The 12,773-nt window shown below is 48.4% G+C and overlaps 1 protein-coding gene across 2 annotated transcripts in view; it reads right to left on the reverse strand.

Moving 5' to 3' along the window:
* The window catches only part of Scara3 (scavenger receptor class A, member 3), a 34,585-nt gene extending 28,557 nt beyond the window's left edge, over positions 1 to 6,028 (reverse strand). Inside the window, exon 1 of one of the 2 annotated variants that reach the window (XM_017315980.2) lies at positions 5,546 to 6,028. In XM_017315980.2, the coding sequence (XP_017171469.1) occupies positions 5,546 to 5,552 (7 nt within the window). In that variant the 5' untranslated portion in view covers positions 5,553 to 6,028. The remainder of the gene's footprint in view (positions 1 to 5,545) is intronic. The other variant, NM_172604.3, reaches the window with a different exon arrangement.
* Between the last annotated feature and the right edge of the window lie 6,745 nt (positions 6,029 to 12,773).

Below are 12,773 nucleotides of genomic sequence, written 5' to 3' on the forward strand. Positions count from 1 at the left end.
CAAGAGAGTATAAACTCCCGGAAGTTGTCTCCTCCCTTTACATATGAACTATGGTATGAAGACTATAAAACACACTGCCTACCCAGCTAAAAAAATAAAGTTTACGACATAAAAATAGCAAAACTGTGCAAGACAGAGTACGATGGATAGCATCTTCTGCTCTTTGTTGGGGGAAAGGTCAGTGTGCACACACATAATTTTACAGGCCATGTCCACCTATGCCTGGCTACTTGTCAGCTCTGGGGTGTTACATTTCCTATGTGCTGTATTCCCCCCCCCCCCTTTCTGACTTTTTTAATTTATGAACTAACTAAGTGTACTGACTGGTTTTGTGTCAACTTGACACAAGCTGGAGTTATCACAGAGAAAGGAGCTTCAGTTGAGAAAATGCCTCCATGAGATTCAACTGTAAGGCATTTTCTCAATTAGTGATCAAGGGGGGAGGGCCCATTGTCAGTGGTACCATCCCTGGGATGGTAGTCCTGGGTTCTTTAAGAAAGTAAGCTGAGCAAGCCAGGGGAGGTAACATCCCTCTATGGCCTCTGCATCAGCTCCTGCTTCCTGACCTGCTTGAGTTCTAGACCTGACTTCCTTTGGTGATGAACAGCAATGTGGAAGTGTAAACTGAATAAACCCTTTCCTCCCCAACTTGCTTCTTGGTTATGATGTTTGTGCAGGAATAGAAACCCTGACTAAGACACTAAGCATATGTCCAAGTCTTCTGGATGCTCCTTCACACCTTTGACAGGGTCTCCCACTCTTCCTCCACCACCTTGTTCCTGCTCTTACCCCCTTCCATCTGTCCCTCTGTCTTCCAGTGACTGCTGGCCATCTCTTCAGGCCCAGCTTCATTGCTCCTCCTGACACTCTCACACCAAGGCTTCTGCACCTTCCCCTCATTCTCTTCAATGCAGCTATAATGGGATTGGTCTTGTGCATTGTGTATTCAGATGCTGAGTTCTGGGCCCCAAGATCAGGTTGCAGCCTGGACACGGACATTGTATTAACCAATGTGCTGTAAAGAATGCTCCCCAGTAGTCTCTGGTTGGGTAATAAAAGGCTAGAGCCTGTGACTGGGCTCAGTAAAATTATTACAACACAGCCAGGTCTCCTCACAGTCGACTGATCCCCCTACTCCCACCACTTCCTCCTCTCCTCTCATCTCAGTGCCTATTTCTTTGCCTGTGGTGCCTTGAGGCCACATCATAAGCTTGATTCCTCTCCTCTCTAAAAGTAGAGATTTCCCAACATGATCAAGATGTAAGAGGATGAGCCCAGTGAGTGCCAAATGTGCCTTACCCTGACATCTAACATTGGGCCAACACACGGTCACTAAATGGAAGCATGCATTTTTATCAGCTTCATGGGCTTGGTTCTGAGGATACCATGGTGTGATTCTTGATTTAAAAGCCCTCAGCCCGGTGTGTGCTGAAGGTTAATACATATACAATAAACACATATCGCGAGCTCTCTTGAGTGTCAGGGAATGGACAGAGAGAAATGCTTCTGAAACCCTGTATTCTGATACCTCTCTGCGCATCATCCAGGCTATTGGATGAGGGGACTGAGGCTGTGGAGTGCAGTGGTGAGGACGGTCAGTGCTAGACTGTGATGACCTCACATACACATAGACACATCACACAGATACACACATACAGACATACACACATGCACACACACATAAACATATATACACATGCACACACACATACATGCACACACATACACAGAAGCACACAATACATACATATATACACACATACACACACAACACACACACATATACATACAATACACATATACACAACACAACATAAACACATGTACATACAACACACACATACACATATATACATACAATACACATACACACACAACATACACACATACACACACACAACACATACATACACACATGCACATACACACACAAACACACATATACACACAACACATACACACATGCACACACATACAACACACACATATACATATGCACACACAGATACACACACAAACATAAATGCACACACACACACACACACACACACACACACACACACAGAGGGCACAACATAATTGAATACAGATGGAGTATTTGCAAGAGTTCAGAGTCCGTCAGACCACCCCGGATGCCAATTCTAACACCCAGGCCAGCTGTGTGTCCATGGAGACTGCCAAGCTATCCACCAGCGCCCATTACAAAGCAGTATGCTTTTTCCTCTTTCACAAATTAGCTCAGAGATGTGAGTCTTTTAGCCTTAAAGTTACTCCAGATGGACAGCAGGGCAACAAACCATGACGGTTTGGAGCTGATCTGTGTGGCTCCTGAACCAGTTGATGGCTCTTTTCACCTTTGTGCAGTTAGCTCCTTGCTTTTGACCCCAGTCTCCTTTCTAAGCCCAGAGTTCTGGGGATGGAGGGCGTAGCCTGCTGCCTCACGAATAAACAAACTTTGCCAAGGCAAGCTTTTCTTTACCAAGGCAGATCGGTTCTCAGCCTTTGGGCCAAAATCAAATGTCAATCACAGGACTGTGTTTTTGTTTGACTAATTTATTTTTATTTTATACATGTAGGCAAAGCAGCCCACATGTAGGACTGTTCACCATGTGTGTGCTTTGTGCATGCAGAGGACAGAAGAGGGCATCAAATCTGAACTGGAGTTACAGAGTTACAGAGTCACCATGTGGGTGCTAGGAATCAAACCCCGGTGCTCTGGAAGAGCAGCCATCATTCTTAACTGCTGAACTGTCTCTCCAGCCCCGTAGGCTGAGTTTTTGCAGCCTTCTTTCCTCCCTGCCTGCCCTTGCTCTGTGTTTCAGGATCCTCTCTCAGTTTTGGGTACTGGCTTGCTCAGGATCCTCTCTCAGTTTTGGGTACTGGCTTGCTCCTCTAGTACTGGGGAGAGGGTGGAGCCTGGCTCTGAGGGTCAAAGATGCACACCAAACACAAGCTTCTCACCGCCATCCACCATATCACCAAGCTTCCCACCGCCATCCACCATATCACCAAGTGGTACTGGAGCTCAGAGTTCTCCATCCTCAGGGAGCACTAGTGAGGAGCACGGGGACTCAGAGATGGAAATGACAGAACCAGAACTGGTGAACTCATGTGGGTTGCAGATGACTGTTATAGCCAGCCAGGCTACTTCTGGAGGCTCCGGGAGAGCTTTCCTTTCAAGCCCTGTCACAGGTGGCTGTTAATGGCTCACAAGTCAGTGGGAAACTCTGAGGTGGGCTTGTCACCAAGAGACTGGTGGCAGCTGTTTGCTCTTAGGCTTATGTGTCACAGAGGCCAGGTGCCAGCTTACATAAAAAGACATGGCTGGCTGGGAGGCCCGGCCAGCCACTGTCAGGCATGAACCCCACCTCCCCATCCACCATCAGCAGAAACAGCTCTGGGCTGCCGGAGCAGGGACCTGACACTGGGGTGCTGTCAGTCTGTCTTCTGGTTTAAATTCTATCCTCATCATCGTTCCCTCTCTCCACAAAACATCACATCACTGTTAGCTTTGAGTGGGGGACTGTGGATTTTTTTGCCAGCAGATGTAATTGAAGATTGGTGGGGCCTTGGAGGAGCCAGAAAACCCAGCCTCCCTTGGGGAAGGGCCTCTTTGGAAAGTGTATCCCCTCCCTCTAGGGGCTGAGGGGCCACCATGCCTTTCACACTCCAGTGAAAAAAAGCTCTACTCTGAAGATCCCAGAGGCCAAATATTTGCTTTTTCAATCTACCCTGACCTTTCCCATCATAGAAGATGGTGTCAGCCCTTTCTGGCTGCTGCGGAGCGGGGCATGCTGGGAACCAGTCATTTTCCCCCCTGGCAGCTCTGCCACCCCTCGAGGCCCTGGGGTGTCACAGGAAATCATTGGGGTTTCTGAAGAGATACCCTGAGGTTTGTGGAGGGAAGTTTTCCTGGAGTCTGGGGGAAGCAGGAAGATGGGAGAAGTCAGGAGTTCTGATTGCCTCAGATCTGTCCTGGGGACCTAAGACATGTCCATCCGCACTAGCTCTGGTCCTCACTCAGGCTTTCAGCCCCACCTCTGCCTCTTATCTTATCTGCAGTGAGATGGGTCAAAGCACTCTGAAAAGTGCAGCATCTTAGCATCATCTGCAAGGTTCAGGGCAGCCTGTGGCCCTGTGGACTACAGTCATATGTGTCCTCGGAAGTTTCAGAAAAGAGCCTGTCCCAGGGCTACAGAGAGGGGGAGAGAGATTCAGTGATGAAGCGGCTAGAAGCAGGGGCCCATGGGTGAGACTCCTCCCCACCTGCCAAGGGAACACGCCAGGGCTGGTTATAACTGCTCCGTTCACCCTGGTCAACCTTAGACCCTTCGAGGCTATGGGAAAGCATGGGCAGAAGGTGCCAGAGGCCAGAGGGAAGGGAACAGAAAAACATCAGTCTCTTCTGGACCGGAGGGCAGAGCCAGGGCTCTAGACCCTTTAGCTGGCAATGAGTGGTAACAGGTTGCTATTCTATTTTACTAGCTGCAGAATTCCAGGGACTCGATGCAAAATGAAAGAGGAGGGTGGGGAGAGTCCTTGTTTAAAACATTATGCATTTCAAGATTCCATCAGTGGCACCATCACAGGACCAAGTGTGGGTCCTGTGGGAGTACTGAATGAGCGGCACATGGGACCAGTCAGAGATTTGTCTGCCAGGCCCTTTCCTCTGGAATACCCAATCCTTGGACACCAGAGAGACAAACCACCACTGCACCAGTTGAAGCAGGCTTGACAAATGGGGCCTGATCTCCTGTCACAACTGTCACTTTTCATCAACCCCCACTCCCCCCGAAAGTAGAGCTTTGAAGCCCTGAACACCATCCCACGGGCCCTCTGAGGAAGTTAGAGGTGGTGGAAGTTCTCCTTCGGCTGCTAGGGGAGAGTTACCAAAAGGCACCAGAGCGAGTACCCCAAACCTCATGACCTGGAAGGGAGCTCTCCGGTACCCGGGAGGTACAGCTTGGAACCAAGAAGGGTTTTTACTTCCATTCCATGTCTGTCTGGCCCTCAGGGCTTGCTCAGTTGCTCTGTCCTCAAGTCAGAGGTCAGGGAGTGTCAGATAGTGGGGCTCCGACTGGTCTGATAGCGAGGGAAGGGGACAGAGTTGGTAAGAGAAGCAGCTTACACCTGGGGAGGGTCTGCGGGAGCCTCTGGGATGGGACCTCAGCTGTGATCCACAACCAAGCATCCTTCTGTGCTCACTGGGGAACTGGATCCGAATCTTCTCGGAACTTTAAATTTGTTTTAAGGGGTAGGAGAGCAATGGCGGTGAGGCCGGTTGCTGCAAGGGCCCTGTGTGATGGTTCACCCTTCCTCTCTTTCTCCGGACTTAGGGCTCTTCCTGTCCCCTTCCGACCCTACCCCATCCCTCCTCACTATCTCCTGAAGGATAGTTTTTTTAAAAAGTCAGGGGCCCTGACCTGTAATATCTATTATGGGGACTTTCAGCCCTCCTGCAGCCCAGGCATCAGGGTGCCCTGGCCCGGCCCTTGTCTTGGGAGGAAGGATGGATGTTCTCTATGCTCCCGGGGAGTCTGCTTACCTTTCATGGTCCCTTCTGCGCGGGCCTCTGCAGGGCCCCCGCGGCGCTCGAGTAGCCTTGGATGGAGCGGGAAGCCGGGGTCCTCCCCAGGCACCGACCGCGGCCCCTAAGTGCGGCCCGCGGGTCTGAGGCTTGGGTGGGGACACATGCGGCGCTGTGCCGCTGCTCGGGCGGCGAAGCAGGAGAAGGATCCCGGGGGTCGCAGGCTGGGGACACCACGCTGCCCGCCGGAGCCCGGCGAGCTGTGTTGCCCCGCGCCCCGCAGTCCTGGCCTCGCGCGCATCCCTCCCTCCGCCTCCCGCCCTCCCTCGTCGTCACCGCTTGGGCCCCGGCCCAGATCAACTTCCTTGATATTTTCAAAACTGCCGCTGCCAGGGCCCTTTGTGCCCCTGATGCGTGGGGCTGGGTGCGCGAGAGGGTTCCCCACCCCGGGGGAAAGCGTGGTTACAGTTGTGGTGGGCGGGGACCGGGACCCTGGATTTCAGTCCTGTATAGTTCCTTTGCCTGGCTATAAAGCAGAGAGACCGGGAGGAGCAAGAATTCTTGGGCATCAGCCTTCTGCCAACTGTTGGTTTTGCTCTGGTCTGTGCTCTCCACATCCGTACACCTCTGCACTGCAAGCCTCCTCTTAACCTGGTCGTCTCTAGTTGACAGGGCTTGCTTGCTATGGTTCTGCCACTGCTAAGTTCAGTAATGTTGAATTTCTTATCTGCAAGGGAGAACTGGGCCCTGAGCACTCCCAAATCCTGCTACATGTGGCTGGGCCACTGGTGTAAAGGACCCTAGAGGGAAAGCCGCCTCAGACTTGAAGTTGACTCTTGTCATAAAAACCCCCATAAAAGCTCCATTTTGTGTTAAGTGAGCATATGTTAACCACACATTCAGCGGTTGGTCGGTTGGTCACCTCCCAACTTCCAGATCCTGCCCCAAGTTCTGGGAGAAGGTGAGGAACACTTGTCGGTAAGGACCAGAAAGCCAGCAATTAAGCAACAGCACGGAGATGTGGCGGACATTATGATGGCAAAGGTCAGGACCTCCAGAGGGAGGACAACCCAGCCTGGTCTCCTGGCTGAAGATGGAGATTGGAGATGGTGGTAACATCAACAGCAACACTAAGGAAGCCAACTGGCAGAGGAGAGCTGGTTCCCACCCCCCTATTCCTCACACTCCCTATCCCCATCCCCCCCCCCCCCCACCTCCTGACCACCACCTGGGCATCCCTGACACGGGGAGAAATTGTGTTAGGTAAATGACCTCTTGGTCCAACATGTTTTGGGGTAGTTCCCTCAGCTTACTCCCATTCTTGGTGGGGCTGGATAGGGGTGTGAGCTTTTCTTTTCTTTTCTTTTCTTTTCTTTTCTTTTCTTTTCTTTTCTTTTCTTTTCTTTTCTTTTTCCTTTCCTTTCCTTTCCTTTCCTTTCCTTTCCTTTTCTTTTCTTTTCTTTTCTTTTCTAAAAAAGCTCTATTTCTAACATGTGTCCTGTTGCTGTTCTTTATTGCCTCAGGACTCACACCCACCCCTGTAACACTGATTGCTAACAGCCCTGCTGTCTACTCCTTCCCTGCATGTCTTCCTCAGTTAAGACTGGACTAATGCTGGGCGTGGTGGCTCACGCCTTTAATCCCAGAGTTGAGAGGCAGAGGCAGGCGGATCTCTGAGTTCGAGGCCAGCCTGGTTTACAAAGTGAGTTCCAGGACAGCCAGGGCTATACAGAGAAACCCTGTCTCAAGAAGAAGAAGAAAAAAGACTGGACTAAAGTGCTAAGGGTGGGGATTGGGTGGAGGAAGAGACTACTATTCAGCCAGCAGACCAGAGAGAGCTAAGCTCCTTTGCCTGCAGTCTGCTTGCCCTTGCCCTGGGAAGTTCACAGATTGTGAAGTGTGCACCCCAACTGTACTAGTAGAAACATACTACCGGAAGGGAGAGAGGCTAGGACACTAAGTCTGCCACACGAGTCAGGGTTTCTGAGAATCATAGCCTGTATCAGGGGCACTTCTTTGGAGGCACCAATTAGACATTCCTATCCATCCATCCATCCATCCATCTATCCATCCATCCATCCATCCATCCTTCCTTCCATCCGAAGAGACTCGTCTTGGTGGTTGCCCGTTTATTCACTTGTTTGACCCTCTGTATTAGTTACTTTCCTTGTTGCTGTGATGAAATAGGGATAAAACACCTTAAGGAAAAGGGGGTTTGTTTGGGCTCCTGGGTTGAGCATACAGTCTATCACAGAGGGGTCAAGAGCAGTGGCTTCTCCGGCTGTGGCCACTGGAAGGTGAGGCATTGGTTGTTGGAGGTATCACATCACATGTAAGCATTGTGTCTGCGATCAAGAAGCAGGGAGAGCCAGATGCGGACGCTCAGCTCAGCTTCTCTTTCTTTCCCTTTTTGTTCCATCCAGGATCCCGGGCCCTGGGATGATGCCAGCCATACTTGGGGTTGGTTCTTCTGACCTCAGTTAAACCTCTACAGAAGCACCCTTATAGACACCCACAGAAGTTTGATTCCCTGGTGATTCTAGGTCCTGTCGAGTTGACCAGATAGACTACACACTCTCTTAGCAATCCTGTGAAGTAAATACCACCATTGTCTTCATGGAAAGGCTTGCTAGTAAGGCGGAATGGTGGGACTTGAACCTGGGCAGGCTAAATCCAATACTTGTTAAAGCATGATGGAAAGTGCTTAGATATTTGTGGACACAGTGAGTTTTAAAAGGAGCTCTTCATTTTAATCCATGTTTTCTGTAGCTGGTGGGCAGATGGCCTCACCCTTGCACGAGGGAGCAGGGAACCTCTCCCAGTGCCTTTCTGGGTCTGAGGATATTTACATCAAGGCCCCTGGGGATGATGAAAGCACAGAAGCCAGAGAAGAGGCTTGCAGCAACTAGAGAGGGGAGGGGGAACTGTTTGGTACCATTTTCATTCTAGCTATGGAAGGCTGAGGATGGCTGTGCGTGTGCACACAGGCCATACCTACATTGAAAGTCAAAGGAGATGGCTAAAGGCAAATTCATCTCCAGGGAGAAATATGACCATAATGGTAGATGTGCCAGGGATTTATGAAAGCCCAGTGCCCCTGAGAAGTACTGCCAAACCTCTGCTTTCAAGCCTTTTAGTGAGTTCCACGGGCTCCAGATTTCTTTTGCTTGAGGCAAAACTCTATCCTCAGTTTTCCTCCGAGCTTCTGTGATCCTCTGCCGCCTCTGGTTCACTGAGACCCCAGTGCTCACCCCTCTCTTGCACACTCACACCCTACATGGGGAAAGGCCCTCAGGCAGCATTTCCACTTTGCCTGCTACCTGACAACGAAGCCTCACAGGTCCTCGCAGTCTCTCCCTTCCTCCTGATTACCAAAGGGAGCAGTGTTGCCACATCTACAGCCTCTTCAACTTGTGCAAGGGACACTGTCAATGGATGCTACTCAGAGCTCTGCAGAGAACCAATAGGACGCACATCTAGCTGCCCTGCTTCATGCTCAGGGAATGGGTCTCCAGGGCTGCTGTGGATGCCTGAAACCAGAGACAACACAAACCACAGATATACTATGTTTGTTCCTAAACATAGACTAAGGTAAAGCTTAACTTATGAGTTAGACATAGTAAGAGACTAACAATAAGTACAGAAAGTGGAACAAATGTAAAAATACTGTATGTAAAGTTATGTGAATGTGGCCAGTTCCACTCAAGGTACCTGATCACACTGTGTATGCACTAATGGGTATGTAAGATCCACGCCATGGATGTGCTGAACAAAGACCTGGTCCACGCCATGGATGTACTCTACAAAGACCTGAGGATGTAAAAATGTCATCAAGATCACTAGTCTGTTAACTAAAAGCAAATAACAATAAGAGTTTAAGATGCTTGCAGGCATATTACATACCTCGACAGGAGAAGAGATTATAAAAACGTAATTATCTCCAAGATAAAGTGTAGACTAAATGCAATTACAATTACCTCTTTTTCAACTGGGCAATGTCATTTTAAAATTCATACAACAATTCCACATGCAAGAATTGAAAAATCTTTTAAAGGAAAAAAAAATCTATGTAATTAAAGCAATGTATTCCACACAAGTACACACACACACACACACACACACACACACACACACACACACACACACAGACCAGGCAGACACACACACACACACACACACACACACACACACACACACACACACACACAGACCAGGCAGAGGTCAGGTCAGGCCAGGTTAGGTCAGGTTCATTCTGAAGTTGGAGACAAGTGGATGTTCATGGTCCAGCTGTTGGCAGAAGCCACGTGGAAGCCTAGCATCCGGGCTCCCACTGACTGAAGCACAAGGAAGCTATCATGACTGCAGACACAGTTGAGGAAAAGGAACCCAAAAGGCTTCTGTGACAACCCCTACCTCCCCAAAGTAATAGCCTAGAGAGGAAACCATCAAGAATTAAAAAAAAAAAAAACCTAACAACAAACAAACAAACAAACAAACGGGGGGGTCAGGGGTTGCTGGTGGAGAAGGGTTCAGCTTCCCTGGAAAGGCTGGCCACTAGGAGTCTGACAATGCTTTGGTGAATGTATGAACAACTCACAATTGACTTCATTTCTCACCCCCTCCCCCTCCCCCTGCCCCTCCCCCCCCTCCTCCTCTTCTCTGTGTGTGCAGGGTAGATATGGGAGGTCTGGGGGGTGAGTACCATTGGGGGGCACGGTGTAAGATTCCCCAAAAGCAATAAGAATATTACGTTAAACAAAACGGTGAGTGAGATGGAGCATTGGCCTTTAGCTCTCGGCTTTGTGACCAGGGATCTAAAACTGCAGTCGCTGTGCCTTCTCCACACAATAGCCTATGCCCTCAAGTCTCAAGCAAAGCAAGCCCTTCCTCCTTGAAGTAGCTTTTGTCAGGGTATTTTATCATAGCAAATGGAAAAGCGACGACGACGACGACAGTTTCTCTGACAATAATGTCACATATTAGGTTATCAGTCTAGAATAAATAAAGCTAGACCACGCTCTTATCCCCACCCCCACTCCCACCACAGACACTCATACACAGAGTCAGATGCAAAGATTTCCTTTTGGTTAGATATATAGATGTACAAGCATAACACAGTGGAAGCTGAATGAAAATGAGGAAGATAGCTTTGAGCGGAAGGAAGAAATTTTCAAACAAGACAGGACACTCAGAGACTAAAGAAAAAGATAAACATGTTTACTTGCATAGAAATTTGAGAAAGCCTCCACAACCAATGGGGGGGGCGCAAATAAATAAATAAATGGCAGCTTGCTGGAAAGGGGGCTGAAGCCATGGCTCAGAGGTTAAAAGCAGTTGCTGCTCTTCCTGATCAAGTCTGGATTGTAGAACTCATGCCAAGCAGCTGACAACCACCCAGGAATCCAGCTCCAGGGCCCCTGACACCCTCCTCCACCTCTGAAGGTACGAGGCACACGCTCAAACATGCAAGACAAGTAAATAAAGATCAAAAAATAATTTTTAAAAGAAAGAAAATTTAGAACACACAAAAGATTACTTTCTTTGTCAATTCAAAAACTCTTAAGATTGATAGAAAAACACAAATAACTTGTTCAAATAAACGGAGAGCCAAGAGACAGAAAATGCCTGCCTCTTTGATTGCCTGTTTCTGTCTCTGTCTATTTGTGTGTCTGTTTCTCAGTTTCTGTGTCTCTGTGTCTCTTTCTGTTTCTCTGTCTCTGTATGTCTCTGTCTGTGTGTCTCTGTCTCTCTCCATGTGTCTCTCTGTCTCTGTCTCTGTCTCTGTCTCTGTCTCTGTCTCTCTCTGTGTTTTTTTATGAGGCAGGGCCTCATTCAAAGGCCCAGGCTGGCCTGACCTTGCTGTGTAGCTCAGGTTGGCCTCAAACTCATGATGCTAGCAGGCACACTGTTCTTGATAGAAGATGGTAGTTTTCAGCTCACCAAATGGTCCTGTGGGAAGGGACAGGCTTACAGAAGCTAAAGTCACAGAAATCCTTGGGGGAAGGTAAACAGACAGTGCCTTAAGAGTGAGCCCTAGGGGAATGCCAGGGCCAAGAAGCGGGAGTGGGTGGGTAGGGGAAGCAGGGTGGGGGGAGGTTATAGGAGACTTTTGGGATAGCATTTGAAATGTATATAAAGAAAATATCTAATAAAAGACTAAATTTAAAAAAAACAACCCCCCCCAAACAAAACAAAACAACAAAAAAAGAGTGAGCCCTGTGCAATGGATAAAATACTTGCTGTCCAGAAGAACAAACAAGGGCCAGAGTTTGGATTCCCAGAACTTACATCTGGATGTGGTCATGCCCATCTGAAGAGACAGGAGTGGATAGCCTGGTGTCTACAGCAGGGAACAAGAGATCTAGCCTTGAACAAGGTAGTTGGTGAGGACCAACAGGCCAGGTTGTCATGCCCTCCACTCATGTGCCATGGTCTACAAACAACAACTCCTACACACATATGTGAGTGCATCTTACATCACACACGGAGATTAAAATCAAAACAAAAGAATGAGCTATCTGTTTTATCTGTCAGTATCTTCACCTTACTGGAAGCAACAAGGGCACCAAGCAATTCAGAGACACACAGAACATGATCTTTGACATGACTTAGACCAGTGGTTCTCAACCTGTGGGTCCTGACCCCTTTGGGGGCCCCATATAGGATATTCTGCATATCATATATTTACATTATGATTCATAAAGGTAGCAAAAATTATAGCTATGAATTAGCAACGCAAATAATGTTATGGTTAGGGGTGGTCACCACAACATGAGGAGCTGTGTTAAATGGTCAGAACATTGGGAAGGTTGAGAGCCATTGGCTTAGACAAAGTTGGATTAAGAGAATGATTGAAAGAATATATCGAGGTTTACCTTGGATGCTATGCAGCCTCCCAGAAGTATGGGCTAGATCTTCCTGTGTATTGACTCAGAGAGATGTCTATGACAGGACCTTAGGTGGAAGAGAACAAGTTGCATATGGTTTAGTAAATATATATTTATTTTTATCTTATGTGTATGAGTGTTTGCCTGCATTTATACACATGCACCACATGTGTGCAGTGACACACATTGGATCACCTGGAACTGGAGTTACAGGCTGAGAGCCATCCTGAGTGCTAGAAACTGAGCCAAATGCTTGCTGTTAACTGCCGAGCAATCTCTTCAGTGCCTTTAATATTAATTTTTATGTCTTTTATTTCTACACCTTTATTTCTCCGTGTAAAGAAGAGGGACAGGAATAA

This window comes from Mus musculus, chromosome 14, assembly GCF_000001635.26.
Source record: "Mus musculus strain C57BL/6J chromosome 14, GRCm38.p6 C57BL/6J".
Lineage (NCBI taxonomy): Eukaryota > Metazoa > Chordata > Mammalia > Rodentia > Muridae > Mus > Mus musculus.